The sequence below is a fragment of the Leptonychotes weddellii genome, chromosome 3 (genome assembly GCF_054177405.1).
Source record: "Leptonychotes weddellii isolate Sample4059 chromosome 3, ASM5417740v2, whole genome shotgun sequence".
Classification (NCBI taxonomy): Eukaryota; Metazoa; Chordata; class Mammalia; order Carnivora; family Phocidae; genus Leptonychotes; species Leptonychotes weddellii.
The window spans coordinates 71,676,665-71,700,355 of NC_138371.1; the positions used below are offsets into that span (position 1 = coordinate 71,676,665).

General features: G+C 37.2%; 1 protein-coding gene across 1 annotated transcript in view; it reads left to right on the top strand.

The window, feature by feature from the left end:
* The window catches only part of NEB (nebulin), a 198,037-nt gene that overhangs the window by 90,046 nt on the left and 84,300 nt on the right, over positions 1-23,691 (top strand). Inside the window, exons 66-83 of the mRNA XM_081815483.1 lie at positions 560-763; positions 1,478-1,582; positions 5,590-5,697; positions 7,013-7,324; positions 8,556-8,759; positions 9,231-9,335; positions 10,244-10,351; positions 11,638-11,949; positions 14,007-14,210; positions 15,541-15,645; positions 15,789-15,896; positions 16,274-16,585; positions 17,296-17,499; positions 18,324-18,428; positions 19,320-19,427; positions 20,857-21,168; positions 21,967-22,170; positions 23,045-23,149. Of these exons, the coding sequence (XP_081671609.1) occupies positions 560-763; positions 1,478-1,582; positions 5,590-5,697; positions 7,013-7,324; positions 8,556-8,759; positions 9,231-9,335; positions 10,244-10,351; positions 11,638-11,949; positions 14,007-14,210; positions 15,541-15,645; positions 15,789-15,896; positions 16,274-16,585; positions 17,296-17,499; positions 18,324-18,428; positions 19,320-19,427; positions 20,857-21,168; positions 21,967-22,170; positions 23,045-23,149 (3,225 nt within the window). The remainder of the gene's footprint in view (positions 1-559; positions 764-1,477; positions 1,583-5,589; positions 5,698-7,012; positions 7,325-8,555; positions 8,760-9,230; positions 9,336-10,243; positions 10,352-11,637; positions 11,950-14,006; positions 14,211-15,540; positions 15,646-15,788; positions 15,897-16,273; positions 16,586-17,295; positions 17,500-18,323; positions 18,429-19,319; positions 19,428-20,856; positions 21,169-21,966; positions 22,171-23,044; positions 23,150-23,691) is intronic.

Below are 23,691 nucleotides of genomic sequence, written 5' to 3' on the forward strand. Positions count from 1 at the left end.
GATAATGTGGTCCATGCATGTGGCCAAGATCCAGAGTGACAGGGAGTACAAGAAGGACTTTGAGAAGTGGAAGACCAAATTCAGCAGCCCAGTGGACATGTTGGGGGTGGTCCTGGCCAAGAAGTGCCAGACCTTAGTCAGTGACGTGGACTATAAGAACGTCCTGCATGAGTGGACGTGCCTTCCTGACCAGAATGATATCATCCATGCTCGCAAGGCCTATGACCTCCAGAGTGACGTGAGTACCAGGACCCATTATATACCACTGGTGACCATGCTTATGATAGTTAATACACGGTGATACATAAATAATGGTCTAGAATTTAGGTCGAACCCTCAGAAGTAATAACACTTTTTCTCTTTGCCTCTCATTGACTGAGCCTTACTTTTCTTTTAGAGAGAACATGATACCACCAAGCTATATCTAATTGGGCTTCATATTTGAAAAGACATAGACATGAAGTTTGGCTATTGAAGTTTTTCAGTCTTTTTCTTTCATTTTTTTAAATCAAGTGTCAACAGCTTAAGTAAGGCTTGCTTTTGTGTTTGATCTCACCAGAACATTTACAAATCAGATCTCCAGTGGCTGAAAGGCATCGGCTGGGTTCCCATTGGGTCTGTGGATGTGGTCAAGTGCAAGAGAGCTGCAGAGATACTGAGTGACAACATCTACCGCCAGCCCCCGGACAAGCTGAAGTTCACCAGTGTGCCTGATACCCTGGAACAGGTGCTGGCCAAGAGCAATGCCCTCAATATGAGCAAGGTGAGCCCCCAATTGGGGGGAAACTAAAATGGGACCATACGTCCTTGAGAATATCTATGGTTAATTTAGTGTTTTTCATTTTATCCAATTGCCATATTGTGTTTAGTGATTTGATTGCATTCTCTATTCAGTTACATCAGGATTCCAAAAATGTATGTGGGAATTTCTGCTTTGACATCTCTTGTGAAATAGCCAAAGAATAGGATAGCTGTTTGGTGGTCAACTTGTTTGAATCAAAGAGAGTAATATATGGTTTGATATCAAGGTTTCTTTCTTGTTGGGTACTTATCTAGGTGAGTATAAAACAAACAAGTCAAATGCAAATCTCCATAATTTATCAAAAAGAAATCTGGAGACGGCATATCCAGTTACCTTTGCAGTTCATAAACAACAAACAAACAAAACCATGGGAAGAATTTAATGTAGCCACAGCACATAGGGATATGTGTATATGCTTGGAAAATACTTGCTTGTAATTTAATTGGAGGTGATCATGTAACAAAAAACACACGTTTTCTTTTCATATCTTAGTCTATGTTTATATTTAGTGACAATAAGTATCTTGTAATTTCAAAGAGATCGGAGAGTATTGGCATATAGCACACAGCATAGATAGGAGGCTAGCTTTCAACTTTGTCATGATCTCTAAACTAGAGACTCCTATTTACAACAAACATTGTTTTTCTCATTCATTACCCTTTTTATCATTCACAGCACTTATATACAGAAGCCTGGGACAAAGACAAGACCCAAGTCCACATCATGCCTGATACACCTGAAATTATGTTAGCAAGACAAAATAAAATAAATTATAGTGAGGTAAGACCGTTTGTTTTGGTTTCTTGATCTGAACACATTGATTTTTTGCTGATATAGTAAATTTAGAATTCTGGATTTAATTCTCATGTACACCAATTAGCTTAGTTTTGTCTTTTTATGCCCATCACCCTACCCTGAATATATGTGCCATCTATCAAGAGGTAGATAGATAAAAAGATACAGAAATAGAGAAATACAAAAATGTTTCTATGTCAGGAGAAAAAAACCTCTCAACTATTAATGATTGAAACTTATAATTTTAATTTTAAAATAATTGCTGTTTATCAGATTAGTACTTCAGTATTCTGTGAGTTTTTCTTCAGTTATCTCACCTGTGAAATGGGATAAAAATACATATCTTGAAAAATTTTTGTGGTGACTAAGTAAGGTTGTATATAATATGCCCAGCTTAGAGCCTGGCACAAAATAGATGCTTAATAAACTTTAATTTCTTCCCTTTACACTCAAGTTACCATGCATTATTAGATCTATGTAATGTGCTCAAAATAACTTGAAGTTTATTTACAAGAACTGAAATGAGAATTCTCAAATCCATCCATTTCAAAATTGAGGACAATAAAATATACTTTTTATATGTTATCTCCCGCCTCACCAAACTTATCATCACATATTTGGCAACCCAGAAATATTGCTGCAGAAACAGCTTCTTGCCCAATTGTACTTGCCAAAGTCAACAATTATCTGGTTTATTCAAGAAGTGAATGATTTCTTACATGTTTGTGTTCTTCATTTAAAAAAAAAAAAAAGGAGGGACTTTTCAGTTTGAGAACATTGGAAAATTAAGTACTCATTTTCAAGACTTGACCGTATTCATTCTTCTATCTGTATTAACTACTTCTTATTATAATAATGTGTCCCTAAAGAAGAGGCATGCTGTATCAAGTAACCATCACAAGTGAAATGAAGAGGATACAATTTCCCTTCCTCCAGCATTATTAAATAGACCAGAGGACAAGCCTGATCATAAGTATTTGATTGCCCTTGGCAATTTGAATGAGCAGTTTTTCTCTTGGCCACAGAGCTTCTCTGTTGGTTTAGCTTTTCCCAAGAGGTCTGTCTCACCCCACACAGATGAAATTAGTTCCTATCCCAAACTGTTATGATCTTTTAAGCCTTTCCCTTTTGTTAAAATTAGGTCAGATGAGATAGGTGTTTTTTTTGTTTGTTTGGTCAAGGTTTTTTTTTTTTTCAGACTAAAAGGAAATTGGGCTTTTATTTCTACAATTTTCAGCTGGATTTATTCTCTTTAAAATTACATGAGCATGTTAATTTCCTAAAGGCTGTCTCCTGAAGATTAGATTTCAGAATAGCTCTCCTGAGTTTTTCTCAACCCAACTGGTACCTTCATTCCATACTTAGCTCAATAAATATAAACCAAAAAAAAAAAAAAAGCAACCACATTTTACTTTTTTTCTCTTAAATGCTCATTTACCTGTTCTAGTTCTCTTGGGTAAATAACTTATCAAACAAGCTTTAAAACGTCTTGATGGTAACCAGAAGTATTCTCTTTTTTGAAACCCTGCATCTTTTTCAAATATTGAAAGAATGAAATAAATCTGTCTGGCCTGAAGACATGAGATGATTTAGACACATTTTTTCCACTTATGCATAAGGACAGCATCCTCCAAGGAAAAATCCATTAGAGGAGCTATTTGACTCTCCAGTTATAAAACAAACATTTCCAGGAATTTTTAAGAAGTCCAAATGCCCTTGGGATTTTATCTCAAATGTATCAAATTTATTCTTATTTTCACCTTAGCTTTTCCTTGTAAAATCTTATCTTGGGAAGAATGTAATTTGTCACATATTAATAATCTACATTAAAAACATAGAGTAGCTTCCTTATGGGATGCTTAAGTCATTTAAAAATTAAGCACCTCTGCATCATATTTAAAATTCAGATACTGTTCCAGCATTTTTAATTCAATATAACATGAGAATGGTGCATAATAATGAAGCAAATTAGTTTTCATTATTTCTGCCACACTATTTAAAGCCTTTCCTTACATTTAAAATTTTGTCTTCATACAGCCTTATACAATGACAAAATACAGAACATTGTAAAGTAGGAAGAAAGATAAAGCCCTAAAGAATCAAGGTCATTGTTTGCCCTTAAAACCATAAGTGATTTCCAGATCCTTTTTCTAGAACTATCAATGGGTTCTGTGACTGCTTTCTTTGACTCAGTAACTCTCTTAATAGAGGAAAGGGGGGAAACTGAAATTAAGGATTAAGTTACTCCATCATAGACCAGTTTAAGAACTATGTCTCTGGAGGCATAAAGATGAGCTACCTTCAAACTTTAGGTGTCCTTGAGGTGTAACACAAAGTCTTTCCAATGGGTATGCTGGCTTGCATTGGTTTAAGCAGATCACTTAGCATAGCTTCCACTTCCCTAAGACCCTTCTAAGTTATCCGCCTGGAAGGGCCCCTGCGTTAAAGTGGTGTCCACTTCTTTCTTAGTCACGCTTCTTTTACTTTAAAACAAAAAGCACAGATTAAAGGCCTAGAAATAGATGAGACAGCCAAATGCCACTCATGCTCCTGAATTGGATTTTAGGTAGAAAAGCAATATTGCTATAAAGGACATTACTGGGACAGTTGGTGACATTTGAGTATTCACTATCTCTTAGCAGTATTGTGTCAATATTAAACTTCCCAAATTTAATAAAAGTCATGATGTCCACAACTTACTCCCAATTGGTTATTATTGAAAATAAGAAATATACATACCACACATACACACACACAAGAGAAAGACAAAGTAAATATGGCAAAAACGTTAATAAATGGGTAGCTGGCTGTTCATTGTACTATTCTTAAAACTTTTCTATAGGTTTGAAATTTTTCAAAATAAGGAAAATACACATTTTTAAATATTAAGACATACATTAAGATATTGAACTAGGTAAGATTTTATAAAGATTTTATTTCTAAAAAGAGAAGAAAGGAAGGCATACCTGTGCATTAATGTGATGCATGCCTGAGAGTATTAAAAAAAAAAAAAACTGTGCCAGACAATTTAATTCATTAATGTCCACCAAAACCTTTTCAATCAAGGTACCATGAGTTCCTATAAATCACAAAAATAGCATTAAGAGATGCAATAATTTTTACTTTTTATGTTTAAAAATTATCAAAATGTATATTTTTACTTATGTTTTGATTAAAAAACAATATTAGCAATTATTTAAAATTTTATTTTAACATGATACAGGATTGGTCAAAATTCCTATAGGTGGCTCACAAGTAAAAAAGGCTGACCACCTCCAGTATAGATGATTTGTGTAATGCACTGGTTCTCAAACTGTGTTCCCATGGAACAGCTGTGTTCCACTTTCTGTGTGTATCTGTCCTGCCACAGAAACTGAACAGGGTGGGGTGGTTTTTCCAATTTGCAAAAAAAAAAATCAAATATAATTTTATCAATTTTGTGCTTTCAACTCATAAATCCTTGGTACCTGCTATTCCTGTGTCTGCTAGCAGTTTCTAGCAGTTGACAAATGAATAGGGAGCAAATCAATATTAACAAAAACACTCAAGAACAGCAGATTACCCTTAGTTCAGCACTGCTCGATTTTGCATATGTACGCATAGTGGTAGGTATTGTGCATTATTACGTACCCATATTCTGTGCTAATAAAATTGTTTCTGATTCAAATTTGGAGTTAAATAAATCAACATTTCTTGGTTGTTTCATGAGAAGAGCAAGTGCTGAACAATCCAACCCATTTGAAAGCTATTGACGTGGTGTCTAAAATCTATAAGGATTTGTGTAAGAGAACTTGCAATGTTAAAACCTGCTGAATGTAAAATTTCACCTTAAATGGCTTGCATAAATAGAAAGTAAAAGAAAGAGATTTTTTAAAAAGATTTAACATATTAGTGCAGTTAGTTCTGCATCCAAAGTAGTCTTCTTTTGACAAAAATACATTTTTAGAGTACAAGTGAGTACTATATCTAAAAACCATTACTTCTTTCCTCAGAACTTCTATCGCCAGGCCATGGAAGAAGCCAAGAAAGAAGGCTATGACTTGAGAAGTGATGCCATTCCTATCGTGGCTGCCAAGGCCTCCCGGGACATTGCCAGTGACGTAAGAGCTGATCACATCCTTCCCTTTGCTACCGACATGCCAAGGCCCTGTACAGGGGATCATAGCTGGAAGTCTCTGTAGTCATCCATGGATCTGTAGTCTCCCATCTTACCTGCTTCATTGTGTAGGCAAATAAATTGAGGATTTGACAGTAGGTAACCTGCCCAAGATCACAAGCATCATAGAGACAAAGCCTTGCCTGAAATGTGGTTCTATTGACTCTTGTCCTTTGGTCTTTGCTTAATAAGATTGAGTACCTCGATTAAAGCTAGATAGACATCTGTTGAGCTTCTCATAAAACCTTATAAGCTCTTCTCAGGATACACTCAAGACAAAGATGCCAGGAAAGCAGGCTTTTACAGAGTTCTCCCCCCATGACTTGAGGAAGGACAGAGGATAGCAGAAAAGCTATGTGTCCTTGCTGAGGGGCCATAAAATCAATTTTCCTTTACCCTGAAAATGAAGACCTCAGATTCCTGGACAACTTCAATTTTAATCCAAATAGTAGCAAATTGTCCATTTTTGTAGGTTTTTCTTTTTAATCATGATTAAAAAAACACATAAAATTTACTGTCTTAACCATGTTCAAGTGTATAGTTCAGCAGTGTTAAGTGTATTCTCACTATTGTACAACAGACTCCCAGAACTTTTTCATTTTGCAAAATTGAAACTTTGTACCTATTAAAACAACAAAAATTGCCTATTTTTAAACTACCTCTTCCAGATTATTTGTTCAGAGGAACTTGTTTCTCAGAATGCCCTAGAAAAAAAGATTAATGAACCTCTCAGTTGAGTCCACCCACATGACCGACTTCTGAGACACTGTTTATCACTGTAATTCAACTCACTTTTTCAAAGTTCACTTTTTAATCACTTTTTATCAACATAAATTTTTTTACCATAATATAAAGGGATCGTTGTGGTATGATTCTATGGAAATGTGCAAATGAGTACAACATCCTCTTTGTTGGGAGTAAGCATTTTCCAGTGTGTGGCATCTCAGCAGCACGTGATAAAACTCCCCTAATATCTTTTATTTATTTGAGAGAGAGTGAGCATGAGTGAGGGTGCGGGGAGAGGCAGAGGTAGAAGCAGACTCCCTACTGAGCAAGGAGCCCGATGACGGGGGCCTTGACCCCAGGACCCATGAGATTATGACCTGAGCTGAAGGCAGCTACTTAACCGACTGAGTCACCCAGGCACCCTGAAACCCCCCTAATGTCTTAAGGATTTCAGAGAAAAGCCTCATCACAAAAACAATGACAGGAAATAGCCCTTGGTGCTCCCTCCTTATTCACTGGTTTCTCTCTTTCAGTACAAATATAAAGAAGCTTATCGTAAGCAGTTGGGTCACCACATTGGTGCCCGAGCAGTACATGACGACCCCAAGATAATGTGGTCTCTGCACATTGCCAAAGTGCAGAGTGACCGTGAGTACAAGAAAGAATTTGAGAAATACAAGACCAGGTACAGCAGCCCGGTGGACATGCTTGGTATCGTTCTGGCCAAGCAGTGTCAGACCTTGGTCAGTGATGTGGACTATAGACATCCTCTGCATGAGTGGACCTGCCTGCCCGACCAGAATGACATCATCCAGGCTCGGAAAGCTTATGACCTCCAGAGCGACGTGAGTACCCCTGAGGCTGGTTCTGCACGTTAAAAGCAGATCTAAGACGTGTCCCTGGCTTTTTACTAATGCCAGTGGACTGGAATGTATTTGTATATTTTAAACAACATATGATTAAATGTTTAAAAAGAGTTTCCCACGGAAAGCACTACAGTTTATTTCAGTTTTTCTTCCCCAAAAGTCATATGTAAAAGAGGAAATAAAATATATATTGGTGATTATATACAGGTATATTTCTTCCTGGTGATTCAGGCTTCCTTTGCATGAATTAGATAAAACTGAGTTCCCAAAAATATATGGCTGCACATTTTTGGCTGAAGAGGTAGAAACATGTGGGTGTGGAGGGAGGAAGAAGTAGGAACAGAAGTATATTATGCTGTTATTTTAATAAACATATTTTATACCTACTGACAGGAAAATACTAAAATATTCCTGTCTTTTTCAAAACTGGTCATCTAATTCTTAAAAACAGTTAGCATGCACTATTGAGAGTAAAATAAAATGAATAATTAGGGTAATATCTAATATATTATCTTTACAACACCACGTTACACACTTGACGTTTCGTGATTTTGAAGGTGGAGAAAAAGATGTTTTTAAAGTTCTTATTACACACACAAAATGTAGCTATGTGTGGTGATGGATGTTAACTAGACTTCTTGTGGTGATCATTTTACAATATATACATATACTGAATCATCATGTGGTGCACTTGAAACTAATATGTTGTTACATGTTAATTATATCACAATTTAAAAAATGCAAGTCAAGAGTGTGATTTACGAAGGTTAGCATTACTGCAGGTTGAAACTCATTACTATAATTGAATTTCACCTCTTTTGCCTTAAAAAAAAAAAAAAAGGCAAGAGGTTTTGTGACTGCAACACTCACAGCATTGGCCTGAGTGTGGGGTCTTCTTGGAAGCTATTAGAGTGCATTTTCCAAAGCTAAAGAAGCTCTGCTTTTGTGTTAAAATCCTGTAATACCCTCAAGCATGGGTGTCTTCTACTTTTTACAAAACTTCTTTCATCATTCTTGGTATAATCCTCTGTACCAAAAAATGCTCAGGGAAAAAAATTATTCTCAGGATTCAGTAATGCTTGTGAATGAGTGATCAGCTAGGCTGGGAGCTTTATCTGTTCCTCCGTACTTTGGTATTTCTTTAGCCATTTTGTAACTACGAATCTGAAGTTTGAATTAGTAAATATGTTTCTTATCCGCTGATTTGCAGAATTTATATAAGTCAGACCTTGAATGGTTGAGAGGCATTGGCTGGGTTCCGATTGGTTCCGTGGAAGTTGTTAAAGCCAAGAGGGCCATGGAGATACTGAGTGATAATATCTACCGTCAGCGTCCAGAGACACTGAAATTTACCAGCATAACTGACACTCCAGAGCAGGTTCTGGCAAAGAGCAATGCTATGAATATGAGTAAGGTGAGTTTTTACTCCTCACTGTTAGATTGAGGAATTCACCATAGAAAAAGGTAAAAAAAAAAATCTGACATGTTATTGCATTCCTAAAATTCCTTTAGGATTTAGGATACCTTTCAAAATGATTTTTCCATTATAATACCATAGTCAATAATACTTCAAGATACTAAACTATTAAAAGTACTATGTGCTGTAATTATTTCGTAATTGCAGAGTTTAAATACCGCAACCCAATTATACTTTCCAGAATTGCTAAAGAATTTTAATAAGGAATGGTAATAACGGAGTCAGTGAAATAGTAAACTAGTAAGCTACATACTCTTGGAAATAGTGATTTATCTACATGAAAAGTAGGAATTTATGCAACTTCAGTCATTTTTCTTCTACTTTGTTTAGAGGAGAGGTGAGTGGCACATAGTCGAAAGAAAAATGAATGCCAAAATAATTTTTCTCACCTTTTTTTTTTTCCCACAGCACTTATATACCGAAGCCTGGGACAATGATAAGAAAACGATCCACGTCATGCCAGATACACCAGAAATCATGCTCGCCAAACTCAACCGCATAAACTGCAGTGATGTGAGTGAACTGTTGATCACATAATGAACAGTAAGGCAAAAATGAGCTGTTGTAACTATTTCCTTAGTAAAATGTTTCAACTAACTTATAAATTGGTAGAAAAGAGTTCTCTCTTGATTCAATTTTGGCCTGTGTGGTAGGTCCACAGTATAGACCAGCCTTTTAGCAACAGGATATCAGGGAATGGAACGCTTATGGAGAAATACTTCAATGGGAATCATATTCCTACTGCCTTCCCCTACAGGTCAGTGTGGGTATCAAGTCATTACTTGATTGAACAGTTATTTAGCAGGCAGGTGAGGTATTGGAACCCAGTGGTTATCATGCCCTGTATTATTTTGCTGCTTCAGTAATGTTCTGGTTACCATTTAATGTTCTTTGCAAGCATTTTTCTAGGCATCTCTTTCAGGACCAGCACTTTCATCAGGGCAATTATTCTGAAAGCCTACTCTACAGATTGATCATGTCTGTGATGATACTCCATAGCAAAATGAGAAAAAATAAATACAATACATTGAGTTTTTCTTAAATCCAAATATATTCAATTGGAAAATAATGTCCTTATTCTTTCTCCCTTTAAGATGGCCTTTCTTTTATATTATGGTGAAAGTAAAAATTTTTTTTAAATGTGCTTATTTGGCAAAAGAGAATTTTGGCAACCACATGCTGACCTTCCTCCCCTCCCCCCGATTTTTTTTCTTGAAATTGAGCAATGAGTAGAATCCCAAAGTTTAGAACATGTGCCTTAAAGTCCTTAGGCACCTATGAAGCAGTTTTGTAGAAGCCCGCCCTCGTACTTGATTTTGTGGATTTCTTTCTATAGTTTAAATGAGGACGGGGAAAATCTAATAGTAAACAGCTTTATCTTTTATGAAAGGAGTAATGATTAATGATTCTCTTTTCTACAGAAACTCTATAAACTTGCTTTGGAAGAGTCTAGGAAGGAAGGCTATGACTTGCGTTTGGATGCCATCCCAATCCAGGCAGCCAAGGCTTCAAGAGATATTGCTAGTGATGTAAGTTGATGTTTTTGGAAGAGGCATTTCTTACTCAAAGATGTTCCCAAATGGCAGCTTTTATAATTTTTCTTGCCAGAATTTTGGTTGTCTCTACAAGTCTCAATTTCATGTAATGATTGCCCCCATGTACAAAGTTGCAAATAAAAAACAAAACCACGAGATACTGTGTCCATTATACCTGTTAATCAGTCAGGGATAGAAGGATAGTCTTTAAGAATGAGTGTTTTATAGACATTAAAAATGGGTTCATATTTTTGAGCCTCAGAAGTTGAGCAGCAATTGATGCAGATGTTTGTAGAAACACTGACAGCACATGTAAGTCAGCCAGTAAAAATGTGAATTCTTTCCTACTACTTCTGTCCATTTATTCTGGCATTAAAGTAAGACCAGATGATGGATGCGTTTTAGAGTTTTGTTTCATTCTTTGTAACTTTTAGTGAGGTTCTCCTATCAAGATGCCCCTGACTGGTTGTAAGGAGAAATTGGAAGTAAGCAAAGCTTTTTCTCAGCATCCACTTGTCCCTTCTCTGGAGCCCTTCCCTTCTCATGAGAAACATCTCTTGAGGGTATCTAGTGCCCTCATTTTGTACCAGGGCTCCTTAGGACCCAAATTCAGGCTTTCCTTCTTCTGGAGGGACCCCATGCCTTAGATTTACACTTCATTCCTTCTATTATCAAAACGTTTTCTAGAAGAGCCCACACTATGATCATCTCATGGTAAAACAGACCATACATATTATTCTTGAATTTTAAAAGTATAGAATGTTAACCCAATGCATGACTCTCCTGGTGAAAGTTCAAAGATATAACAGGCTAATAAGGAAGATATTTTCTGGTGAGATTATCTAAATGTAGCCCATTCTCTCAATCAGGGCATTCAGTATTAATTCTAATTATAAGAGATATATTCTAAAATGTCCTTAACAACACATTTTTAGGAAAAAAATAGCCACATCTTTAAGTAGATGTTCTTTTAGATTGTACAAGATATTTTATCTTTACTTGTTAAGCAATCAAATGTAAAGTAGGTAGTGCAGTTTAATAGGGAAGAATATTAAGAACTAGTAGCTCTCACCTACTTTGTGATGTCATCTTGAACAAATCACCTAAAACCCTTCTAGGCTTTAGGTTTCTACTTTATAAAATGGGGTTGATGATATTAACCTTTCTCTTTCACACTAGGAAAGGAAAAATCCAAAGAAATAATGTGTGTATGAAATTATAAAATGTTATATAAATGAGATGTTCTTATCATTAGACTCATATCCCTTTACTTTTTTCAGTACAAGTACAAGGAAGGCTACCGCAAACAGCTTGGCCACCACATTGGAGCCCGGAATGTTGAAGATGACCCCAAGATAATGTGGTCGATCCATGTGGCCAAGATCCAGAGTGACAGGGAGTACAAGAAAGACTTTGAGAAATGGAAGACCAAGTTCAGCAGCCCAGTGGACATGCTGGGGTTGGTGCTGGCCAAGAAGTGTCAGACCTTAGTCAGTGACATAGACTACAAACATCCCCTACATGAATGGATGTGTCTGCCTGATCAGAATGACATCATTCAGGCCCGGAAGGCATATGACCTTCAGAGTGATGTGAGTGGGTCTAATATTCATCAGCATGTGTTTATTTCTATTATGTTAATTTGAAGATTTAAATGGCTTTATTAAGCAGTTCATGAATGGGGCAGCAATCCATACAGCAAGTAGAAGGTAACTCCAAAGAGTTGTAAAAAAAAGGGCGCCTGGGTGGCTCAGTTGGTTAAGCGACTGCCTTCGGCTCAGGTCATGATCCTGGAGTCCCGGGATCGAGTCCCGCATCGGGCTCCCTGCTCGGCAGGGGGTCTGCTTCTCCCTCTGACCCTCTTCCCTCTCGTGCTGTCTCTCATTCTCTCTCTCAAATAAATAAATAAAATCTTTAAAAAAAAAAAAAAAAGTTGTAAAAAAAAATGGAAAGTTTTTATAGGAAGGAGGGTAGGACAAGGAAGTTATTAGCAAAAGAAAGGAAAGGATTGTTTCAGACAAGATCACCTTCCCTTAGGAGGAGGAGATGAGGGTTTTATTAGGTGAATTACTTTTTTTTCCCTTTCAGGGATAGAACAGGTCCATGTGACAGATTACTTCATTGGTGCTGACCACATCAGCACATGTTTAAAAGATTTATTTAAAGGGGTTCTAACTTTTTTTGTGCCATGGAATCTTTTGGCAGTCCTGTGAGACTAGGGACAGCTTCTCGAGACAATGCCGTGAAATGCATAAAATGCAGGATATATGTTTCAGAAGAAATTGATCACATCGAAATATGGTTATGAAAATACTAAACTGAATCTATGATGTAGTAATATGTATACTTTTTTAACACATTAAATAAAAGATCTAGCACTGGGTGTAATAACTAGTTTAATTTCAAAAAAGTAATGAGCATAAATATTTCAGGATGACTGCAACAACTGTAATAGGATATGAAAATATTTGTGATCTTTATTGCTGACAAAGTCTCATATAGTGCTAATGCTGCTATGATCTGTAGCCTATACTTATAATCGAAAGAAATGCTGTATTTCAATTAGAGGTTAATAAAAATAAAGATATAATATTTTTCCATTCAAGTTCGTTGATGCCAGGTTCAGGATTGCTGGTTTAACACAACCTAATTTTCCAAATGAATTGATTGCATTATCATTTTTCTGACTGCTTAACTTAAAAAGAAATACCTATTACTTGTGCAAGGAAGTTTAAGAATGAACTGTACATATTGAGACAATTTTTCTAAGAAGCTGAAAACAATAGCTCTGTTGTCAGCCAGTAGATTGTCCTTGGGACTCAAATGCTACCTCATTGGCATAGTAGCTCCTTTTTTTTTTTTTGATCAGTTTCTGACAAGGAGTGACTTTTGGAGGAATGATAAACACAATGGCATTGTAAAAAAGAGTCTTCCCCCAAAGCCATACAAATAAAAAGAACTGTTACCTTTACTTATGAGAAAAGTTCTCCGTTAGCCAATTTAAATTCAAAGAAGAAAAATGAGGAAGAGATAAAATATCTTTTTTTACTTAAATTATAACACAAGGAAGGGGATTGAGGATAAGATAAATAAGAGTAAAAATACATGTACTCTTTGGTTTAGAAGCATGTATATAGAATCACATGAAGAAAGATGCCCTTTTTGCTATCCCCAGAAAACACATTAATTCAACATGTGATCAGCTAGTAGTGTTCACCTTTATGATATGTGGCTGGCTGTGAAGGCCACTGCCCCATGGGATGGGAACAAACTGTATTCTGATAGAGTATTATTCCCGCACAAGGAGGAACAGGCGATCAAATCAGAGAATAAATACTTCCAGTCAGGTGGCAGTCACTGATTTCCTTAAAATGGGTTTGCATCAATGAAATTGCATATTATTAGATTTTACGAGTCTTTAGTATATGTGTTGCCAAAGTGAGCACAGATTTTAGGAGTCTAAACCAGCAAACATTGGCTCCCTTCAGGGACAAAGTGTTTGGCTAGCCACTGCACCAAAGTCAGTCAGTTTTGTGGGTCTTCCCAGAAATTCACACAAGTCAGATTCAGCATTATACATTGTTTCTCTGCTCAATTAAGATCAGACACCAGGCTGTCGAGGTAATACTTGACATTATTTCATTTTCAGGCTATTTACAAGGCTGATCTCGAGTGGCTGAGAGGCATTGGATGGGTGCCCATTGGCTCTGTAGAGGTGGAGAAGGTGAAGAGAGCTGGAGAAATCCTGAGTGAAAGGAAGTACCGCCAGCCGGCAGACCAGCTCCAATTCACATGCATTACAGACACCCCAGAGATTGTCCTCGCCAAGAATAATGCCCTGACGATGAGCAAGGTGAGTATCCAACGGTTTCCATTTCCTGAGTCATACCTTCCATGGACTTGGCTCATAAAGTGAGAAATGCCCTCAAGGGTTTCCAGAGAAAGGAGATATAATGGGCCTGATTTTCATGCAGGCCTTCAACAGAGCCTCTATTTGATTTCTAGTTGGGCTTGCATGTGCTTCTTCGCACTGTATCCCCTCATTCTCTGTGCATGAGGAAGCATAGGACAATTTCTCTAGAGTAATGCACATACTCTTCTGAGCAGTGACGTGGAAACATCCATCGATCCGTTACTTTTCCCTGTACATTCTCCTAGGCAGAGCAGACTCACACCATTGACTTCTCTTTCTGCATCCTGTAAGGAATATACAGCCATTTAGCATTTTGTTCTGAAGTCTGGGAAACACGGTGTTTATAGCAGTGCCAGTGAGCAACTCAAATTAGTTGCTTGGTTTGCTCTTCCATATTCAGTTGTGGAAATCTACTCCAGAAAGTGAGCTGCTACTGTTGCTTTCAGTACCCTTACACAAGATAGATAATCACTTCTTTTTTCCGGAGTTCTAGCAATCTGTGTATTGATACTGGGCTCAGTCTTTATCCAACAGATAGGTCCTTAATATGCACACTTTAGATTGAATTGAACTTACCTGACTTCTTCCACACCTGCTTGGACATCTGCCAAACATTCAGGTAGTGAGATTGGGTGCTCAGTGCAGAATAGGAAGTCGACTCTCAGATAGCAAACTCCAAAGCTTGAAGTATTAAAACTCTCTAGAAATTCTATTTTGTACCATACCTAGCACAGCAGTGATAATAAGAATAGGAAACACCATAAAATCTGTTGAGTGCTTACTGTGACTCAGGCATTTTACATATATTATGGTGAATCTTCAAAAAGCACTCAGCAAAAATATGATTATTCCCCTCTTAGAAATGAGGAGTATAAGGCATTATGTACCTTTCTCAAGATTATACAGCTTGGGCATAGTGGAGTTGGGTTTGAATTTGGGATTAACTCTGAAGTCTAGGATTTCTACTATATCATAATTCTATAACCAGGTTCCATCCTTGGAGTTCCTATGAGTAGGCTTTGAGATTCACTGGAAGAAAAGAGTTAATAATTGAGGCCATTATATCACTTCATATTAGCAATGAAGCTATCATATGGCAGTTTAAATATTTAAATATTGTCATGTTTCAATATCCCCAGTACCCTTTTGCTTCCCTCACCTCTGAATAGTCTTAAAAGGGCTTTTTTTTTTAACCGCAAAATGTGTTAAATTTGAAAATAACTGTAATGTATGGGCTTTAACAAAGGGTTTTATCTCACTTCCCCCATAGTATTTATACACAGAAGCTTGGAATGCTGACAAAGCCTCCATCCACGTGATGCCGGACACCCCAGAAATCCTACTGGCCAAGAGCAATTCTGCCAATATCAGCCAAGTAAGAGGTTTCCTGATTGTCTCTTAAGCCTTTCTAGGATTCATTAAAATACTTTTTCCACCTTACACTTTCCTGTCTGGAATTGGCCTATTAACTTTTCCAAAACATTTTTATCTTTCTGTTGTGTATTATCCTCTGCCTAGAAACTTTACACCAAGGGATGGGATGAATCAAAGATGAAGGACTATGATCTGAGGGCTGATGCTATTTCCATCAAAAGTGCCAAAGCCTCAAGGGACATTGCCAGTGATGTAAGTCCCCTCCATCCAACCCCCTTTGGTGTCACATTGCTGAATGGCCACTGTGAAGCTGGTGGGCCACATTTCACAATTGTTTCCACATGTATCCCCCACTCCTGCTTCCTACTTTCTAAGACTTTGTCCCTTGTTGTCACAGAGAAGAATAGCACAGTTTGGAATTGTAGCTAGAAGGGCTGCACCAGTGAAGATATATGAATATGCTACAGTTATGAGAGTGTAAAAGAGTTTTAAAATTATTAGGAGATGCCAAAATGTTTGCCATATGAAATTCTTACCCATTTGCTTGTGAGTGTTCACGTTTTCCATAGTTGTCAGCATGCATGTGGTCTTAAAACTGGTTTTCTAAGGCTCTATTTCTCTCCTTTTAGTACAAATACAAAGAAGCGTACGAGAGACAGAAAGGCCACCACATTGGAGCCCGGAGCATTGAAGATGACCCCAAGATTATGTGTGCCATACATGCAGGGAAGATTCAAAGTGAAAGGGAGTACAAGAAGGAATTCCAGAAGTGGAAGACCAAATTCAGTAGCCCGGTGGACATGTTAGGCATCGTGATGGCCAAACAATGTCAGACTTTGGTCAGTGACATTGATTATCGAAATCACCTGCATCACTGGACATGCTTACCTGATCAAAATGACATTATCCAAGCAAAGAAGGCCTATGAACTGCAGAGCGATGTACGTAACACAAACTTGGGGAGAGATGGAATGAGAGGACATAGATTTATTTATTGTCTAGGCAGTGCCTCGATGGACACCTCTGTGGATAGACTCGTGGATTATGCACTGCATACCCCCAAGAGGGCACCACTCACATTGTCTAATACATAATCCATAGTCAGGAGTTATGTCCTAGGAATCAAAGAATATAGATGAAGAACCCAACTTAGGCCATGTACTTTATTCCCTGGCCTAGATTGCAGACTTTTTTCGTCATGTCATCTGTACTTTCTGGCAGTGAAAATATATTGCAGACAAACATAAATTATCTGAATATTTTTAAACTGCCACTATTATACTATATCCAATACACTAAACAGAGTTTTCTACAGTCAATTATTGTAGGATTAAAATGGAATGAGCTTCAACAAAATTTCCTTTAAAAGTGTTGTTAGTTCTGTAGTTTTTTGGAAGTATCAAATGATTATCATGAAATTCAGCATTATTACAACTTTATCACTCTTCACAGCTAGAATATGTAAGTATGTTTTTACAGATGACTCTGCCATTGATATTAAAACCCCTGAGTCCCATAAAATCTCAGGTCCTACTTTTTCGGAAACCCCATCTCCTGTGCTTATCAACCCCTCGCTCCCACGGACTTTACTTTGCAATTAAGAGATGGTGTGTCTAACCATGGACATAATTTCTATCTCACATCTTTGTAGAGTGTGTATAAGGCGGACCTGGAGTGGCTGCGTGGCATCGGCTGGATGCCAGAAGACTCTGTAGAAATGAACAGGGTGAAGAATGCTCAAGGCCTGGTGAATGAAAGACTTTATAGAACGCCGCCAGAAGCCTTGAAGTTCACTTCCATTGTTGACACACCAGACGTTGTCCTGGCAAAAGCCAATTCTCTGCAAATAAGTGAGGTGAGAACCATCCTGTTACCAAGCATGCCTTTTGCGGGACTCTGTTCTCACATGATGCCACCCAAACCGAGCATGTGGGCTGTTCCTCTTGGAGGACTTGGAGTGATGGGAGCAACTCTAACAATCTGTTGGCCAGTTTGGTAAAGGCCAAAGTAGAACAGATATTTCTTTAACTCCTATTAAATGCTAAAACCTGTAGCATAATGCTGCATTTTAAATGGTATGATGTTGTATTGGTCAGGGTTCTCCAGAGAAATAGAGCCAGTAGGGGATATGTATAGATATAGATATATGTATGTACATGTATATATGTGTGCTTATATATGCATATGAGAGAGATGTAGGTAGATCTGTAGACTGCATCTATCTGTGCATACACACACACATACAAAGAGATTTAATTTTATGGAATTGGGCCATATGATTATGGAGGCTGGCAAGTCTATAAACTCAGAGTAGCCTGGAGACCTACAGGAGAGTCGCAGTTCAAGTCCAAAGATGGTCTGCTGACAAAGTTCCTTCTTGCTCTGCGGAGGTCAGTCTTTTTTCTATTAAGGCCTTTAGCTCATTGGACAAGACCCAGCCACATTACAGAGTGTAGTCTGCTTTACCAAAGTCTACTGATAAAAATGTTAATCTCATCTAAAACCTACCTTCACAGAAACATGTATAATGATGTCTGACTAAATATCTGGGTACTGTGGCCTAGCCAAGTTAACACATATAATAAACCATCACAAACATTAAAAAAAAATTTTTCCAGCTTAATTTCTAAGGCTTAATGTTTCAGATATCCACTATTAATATTTCCCTTCTCTCCACAGAAACTATATCATGATGCGTGGAATAAAGATAAAACCAACATCAGCATTCCTTCTGACACGCCAGTCATGCTGCAGGCCCATATAAATGCCTTGCAAATCAGCAATGTAAGTAGCATAAATATGAAGTGTAAAAGCCTTTATAGGACAATATATGTCAGCTTGTGGGGTGTGGTATAATGGACAAATTACCTAACTTAGAGATATATACAGCTTTTGGTGCTAGACATTTTCTCTTTAGCTTCCATTCCCAATGCAATATGAATGGAAATTCTCTTTTAAACGTGAGTTTAGAGCCATGGATATCCAACAAAGAGTTGGGATATCTGAATCCTATTGGGGTCCTCCTTTCAATCTTGAAAGCATTGTTCTATATCCAATGTCCACAGCTCAGTTTCATCATATATTAGTTGAGAATAATGAAATCCCTAGTTAAATTTCTCTTACTAGAGGGAGTATGAGGTAACAGTCTTTTATCTTTATAGGTTTTTGATTGATCCAGAACTGTCTTGCTTGACATTTCAAAGCCATTAGAAAAGCGAAAAGACAATTTTTAATCCTATTCAAAGAGTAAGATATATATAAATACCTATGTCACATCCCTTTAGCAGGGACCTCTGAAAAGTCAAAAGGCAACATTAGAAAAAAAAATCTGACTGGACCTTACATGATACCTTGATGAAGATTTTCTAGCTTCATAGTTGATTCTTAGTTTCCACGTATTGCATGGTGGGGTATTTTCAGATGTGTACCATATTGTGATGAAGATAAATATTCAAACATTGAGTAGATCTAGATGTTTAGCTTTAAAATTTTAGTCAGAAGTATCCTGTACTCCATGAAGGAAATAGCCAACAATCAGAAGAAAAACTCAGAAATGACTGTTTTTCCTTATGCTGTCTTCATTTACATTATGTCATATGATTCATATTTTGGGTACTTAGAGTATATTGACTTATTTTCAATTTTTGTAAACAAACCTGTGTTTTTCCTCAATAGAAACTTTACCAGAAAGACTGGAATGAGACCAAGCAGAAAGGCTATGACTTAAGAGCAGATGCCATTGAAATCAAACAAGCCAAAGCCTCCAGAGAAATCGCCAGTGAGGTACAGCCTCTATTTCTTTGTGGTTTTTCTCTTCTTACAACAGATAGGGAGGGTATTTTGTAAAAATTGGGTTTTTAAAAAAAAACTATGTAAACAATTTCATTTTGTTTTTCACTAAAGACTTTCTCTGTTTAAAAACATTAAAATGGAATGAAACACATTAAGGTTAGCATAGATGAGGTATTTGTATAAATAATTCTAAGTTGTTTCTAAGTAGAAGTTAAAAAAGCATGAAGAATCTATGCAGAATTCTTGGGAAAAATTCAGGAATCAATATATTTGATTGTTGACCAGTGTCATTTAATCCCCCAAATATTTATGACATTCTCCATAAGTATAGACCACAGTTGAAAATTTCATAAAAGACTTAGGACTGAAAACACATTATATATATATAAGATTTTTTACTGGAGGCTTATGTGTAATGCTCTTAGTAACCTTTTGAAATTCATTTAATAGTAATTTAAAAACTTAGTTAAAATAATTATCCTACCAAGCTCCCTACCTCCCACCCCCAGCTCCAAATCTTTAAGCAACGCTGTTCCCTTTCTCTGGGTTTTTCTCTGTTTTTTATCTCCTGTATCCACCTGTTTCTTCCCTCTTACTTCTCACTTTTATCTCTAAAAACAATAGCCAATCTATAGTATCTGCCTTACTCCCAGTTCTCTCTCCCTCCCTTTTGTCCAAATTTTTCTATGCTATCCAAATATCGAAAAGAAACAGACACTATCTTACTCTAGTCCTAAGACACTTAGGTGTGGGCAAGATGGAAACTCTTGTCCCCAGGCCTTTTGTTGTCATCTGATTCAAGCCAATGACCTTGCTTTCCATTCCTGTGAAATATACACTTTTTTTTTTTTTTATCTGTCTCCAAAACCACACAAATCACTTTTTCCTACCTGAGGTATTGTTAGTATTCTTGGGGGACCATCTGACTTAATGTTCCACTTTCCAGGCAACCTTCGAGACCAGGATTACACCCATTGTGTCTTATTTTCCACATCTGAAATATGTGATAATAATATTATGCACTTCACAGAGATGTGAAGATTAAATGAGATTGTAGTTGCTATTACTCAACTATTTTTAACTAAAAAATTCAGTAATTTCACATGAATCAACCCAATATATTTGAAGCACTTGTAATAGTGTCTGGCATATAGTAATTGCTCAGTAAATGTCAGCTATAATTTTTTGTAATTACTCTTATTCACCATACTATTACCCTCCTGATTTCCTCATGTTCTCTATCAAAGTACCTAAAATAGCCCTATCCATTTTCCTTAAAGTGAACTGAAATCTGTAAGGACTGCCAGTGTTAAGCTAAATTTCTATTAAGGCGAGGAAAATATTCTGGAAACATTTAATGAAAAATCCTCTTACTACAGTATTTTCATATGTCTTTTTCTCTTATTTTTCACAACTTTAGTACAAATACAAAGAAGGTTACCGTAAGCAACTGGGCCACCACGTGGGCTTCCGCACCCTACAAGATGACCCCAAATTGGTATGGTCTATACATGCTGCCAAGATCCAGAGTGACAGAGAGTACAAGAAAGCTTATGAGAAGTCTAAAGGAATTTACAATACACCGTTGGACATGATGTCAATTGTTCAGGCCAAGAAATGCCAGGTCCTGGTTAGCGATATTGATTATCGCAATTATCTGCACCAGTGGATATGTTTGCCAGATCAGAATGATGTGATCCAGGCTAAGAAGGCCTACGAACTGCAGAGCGATGTGCGTATTTTATCATCAGACTCTTGGGGAGATGTGTGTCTCTGTATATCATCATGGTGTATTCCCTAGGGACGTAACTTAAGTGGTAATCTTCGTAGAACTTAACATAATCTGTACATTTTATGGTGGCAGAGTTATTGTGAACATTTTCTGTCTTATAGAGGATTCCTTCTCATGTGGCAAGGCCTTAAGCATTAAGACAAAAAAAACCACTCTCTTATTCTGTAATTAGATATAAAATTTCAGTCCCAGTTGTTTTAACCCATTACATGTGCATGATTGGATATCTAAATTTCAGAAATAAATGTGAACGTAAGGAAATGTTGCATTTTAAGTTTATCCCGCACATGTAGGGAAAATGTATGTGTATATATTTATATATAGATAGAGAAGTGTATACAAATAAAAGTATATATCTTTTCCTCATTATATATGCATCTAAAGACCTTACTCTCCCAAATTCTTACAGATGTTATTCTCAGCAAAAAAGGCAGATTTCAAGTGGCGAGCACAGAAGCTCAACCTTGTATAAAAACAAAATTATGTGACATTGCTCTCTGTCATCCACAAGTGGCCCTTGTCAGCCCTGCTCCAGTTCCTGTAGGATACTGTGAACTTCTCCCAGCGATGCATGCCAGGGATATAGCACCCAAATATTAATATTTAATGTTGATCCTTCTATTTCATGGGATTGGCCACCCAGCTGATTTAGATAGAGGGAGTGTGTGGCCTGCTGGCATCGTGCTCTCATGGGCAGATTTGACTCCTGTGCACTCTGTGGTCCTTTTCTTCATGCAGAACGTGTACAAATCAGACCTGGAATGGTTGAAGGGTATAGGATGGTTGCCAGAGGGTTCTGTGGAAGTGATGAGAGTGAAGAATGCCCAGAATCTCCTGAATGAGAGGTTGTATCGTATAAAACCTGAGGACTTCAAATTCACCAGCATTGTTGATACCCCTGAAGTCATCCAGGCAAAGATCAATGCTGTACAGATCAGTGAGGTAAGCTGGGTTGATGATACATTCGGACATATTGAAGAAGTCTCAATGAGAATTCTGACTGGGAACTTTAAATTGCTAACACTAGCATTAGAACCTTGAACATTCATGTATCCAGATAGAATTTCATAGAGTCAATCAAGTAACGGTATCCATATTTCACTTACTTAGATGACTCTTTGGTTGACATAAGTGTGGTAAGCATCTTTATATTCCACAGACTCTGATACACACTTTGAATACATTTTGAGTTCTTGCTTGTAATACAAGTCCACCAGTTAATACTATGATCGCAAAACTGCCACCTTTTTATTGCTTTTCAATCATGAGGTAAGTTGAAAGGTCCAGGGGTGGCCTCAATATTAGATATTATGATAGTTACTTGGGCCAAGAAAGCCAGGAATTGATTAGTGATATGGATTATCATAGCTACCTGAAATGTAAATACCTGCCAGATAATTACATGTGAATTAATGAAAAAGATCATTTTACTACCATATTTCTGACTCATTTTCTATTTATATTATATCACACATCAATATATTCTTCTCGTTAAAGTCACTATTGGCACCTTTTAAGTAAAAACACAAACGAAGGGGTGCCTGGGTGGCTCAGTCAGTTGAGCATCTGACTCTTGATCTCAGCTCAGATCTTGATCTTGGGGTCGTGAGTTCAAGCCCCGTGTTGGGCTCCACACTGGACATGGAGCCAACTTAACAAAAAAAACAAAAAAGATCCGCACAAATGAAAACAAAATGTGATCTACATTTATATCTGAGAATATCCAAAGAGAACCTTTAATTGTACCTGTAATTTTATTCATGTAGCAATTGACTTATTTACTTATCAGCCATCCTTTGTTTTTCCTTTTTACCAGCCATTGTATCGTGATGCCTGGGAGAGAGAGAAGGCGAATGTGAATGTACCGGCTGACACTCCAGGGATGCTGCAGTCCAAGATCAATGCCATACAGATCAGTGATGTAGGGAACTACACATCCACTTACTTTACACATTATTTTCTGCCTAACTGGAACTTAACTTGATATGCTCCAGAGGGAGTTTAGCAAAAGGCATTTCCCTATCATTCCTTCTATTTCTAGTCTTTATTTTTTTTTAATTTTATTTTATTATGTTGTTAGTCACCATACAATACATCATTAGTTTTTGATGTAGTGATCCACAATTCATTGTTTTCGTATAACACCCAGTGCTCCATCAATACGTGCCCTCCTTAATACCCATCATCGGGCTAACCCATCCCCCTCCCCCCCTCCCCTCTAGAACCCTCAGTTTGTTTCTCAGAGTCCATAGTCTCTCATGGTTCATCTCTCCCTCCGATTCCCCCCCTTCATTTTTCCCTTGCTTCTCCTAATATCCTCCATACTATTCCTTATGTTCCACAAATAAGTGAAACCATATGATAATTGACTTTCTCTGCTTGACTTATTTCACTTAGCATAATCTCCTCCAGTCCCATCCATGTTGATGTAGAAGTTGGGTATTCATCCTTTCTGATGGCTGA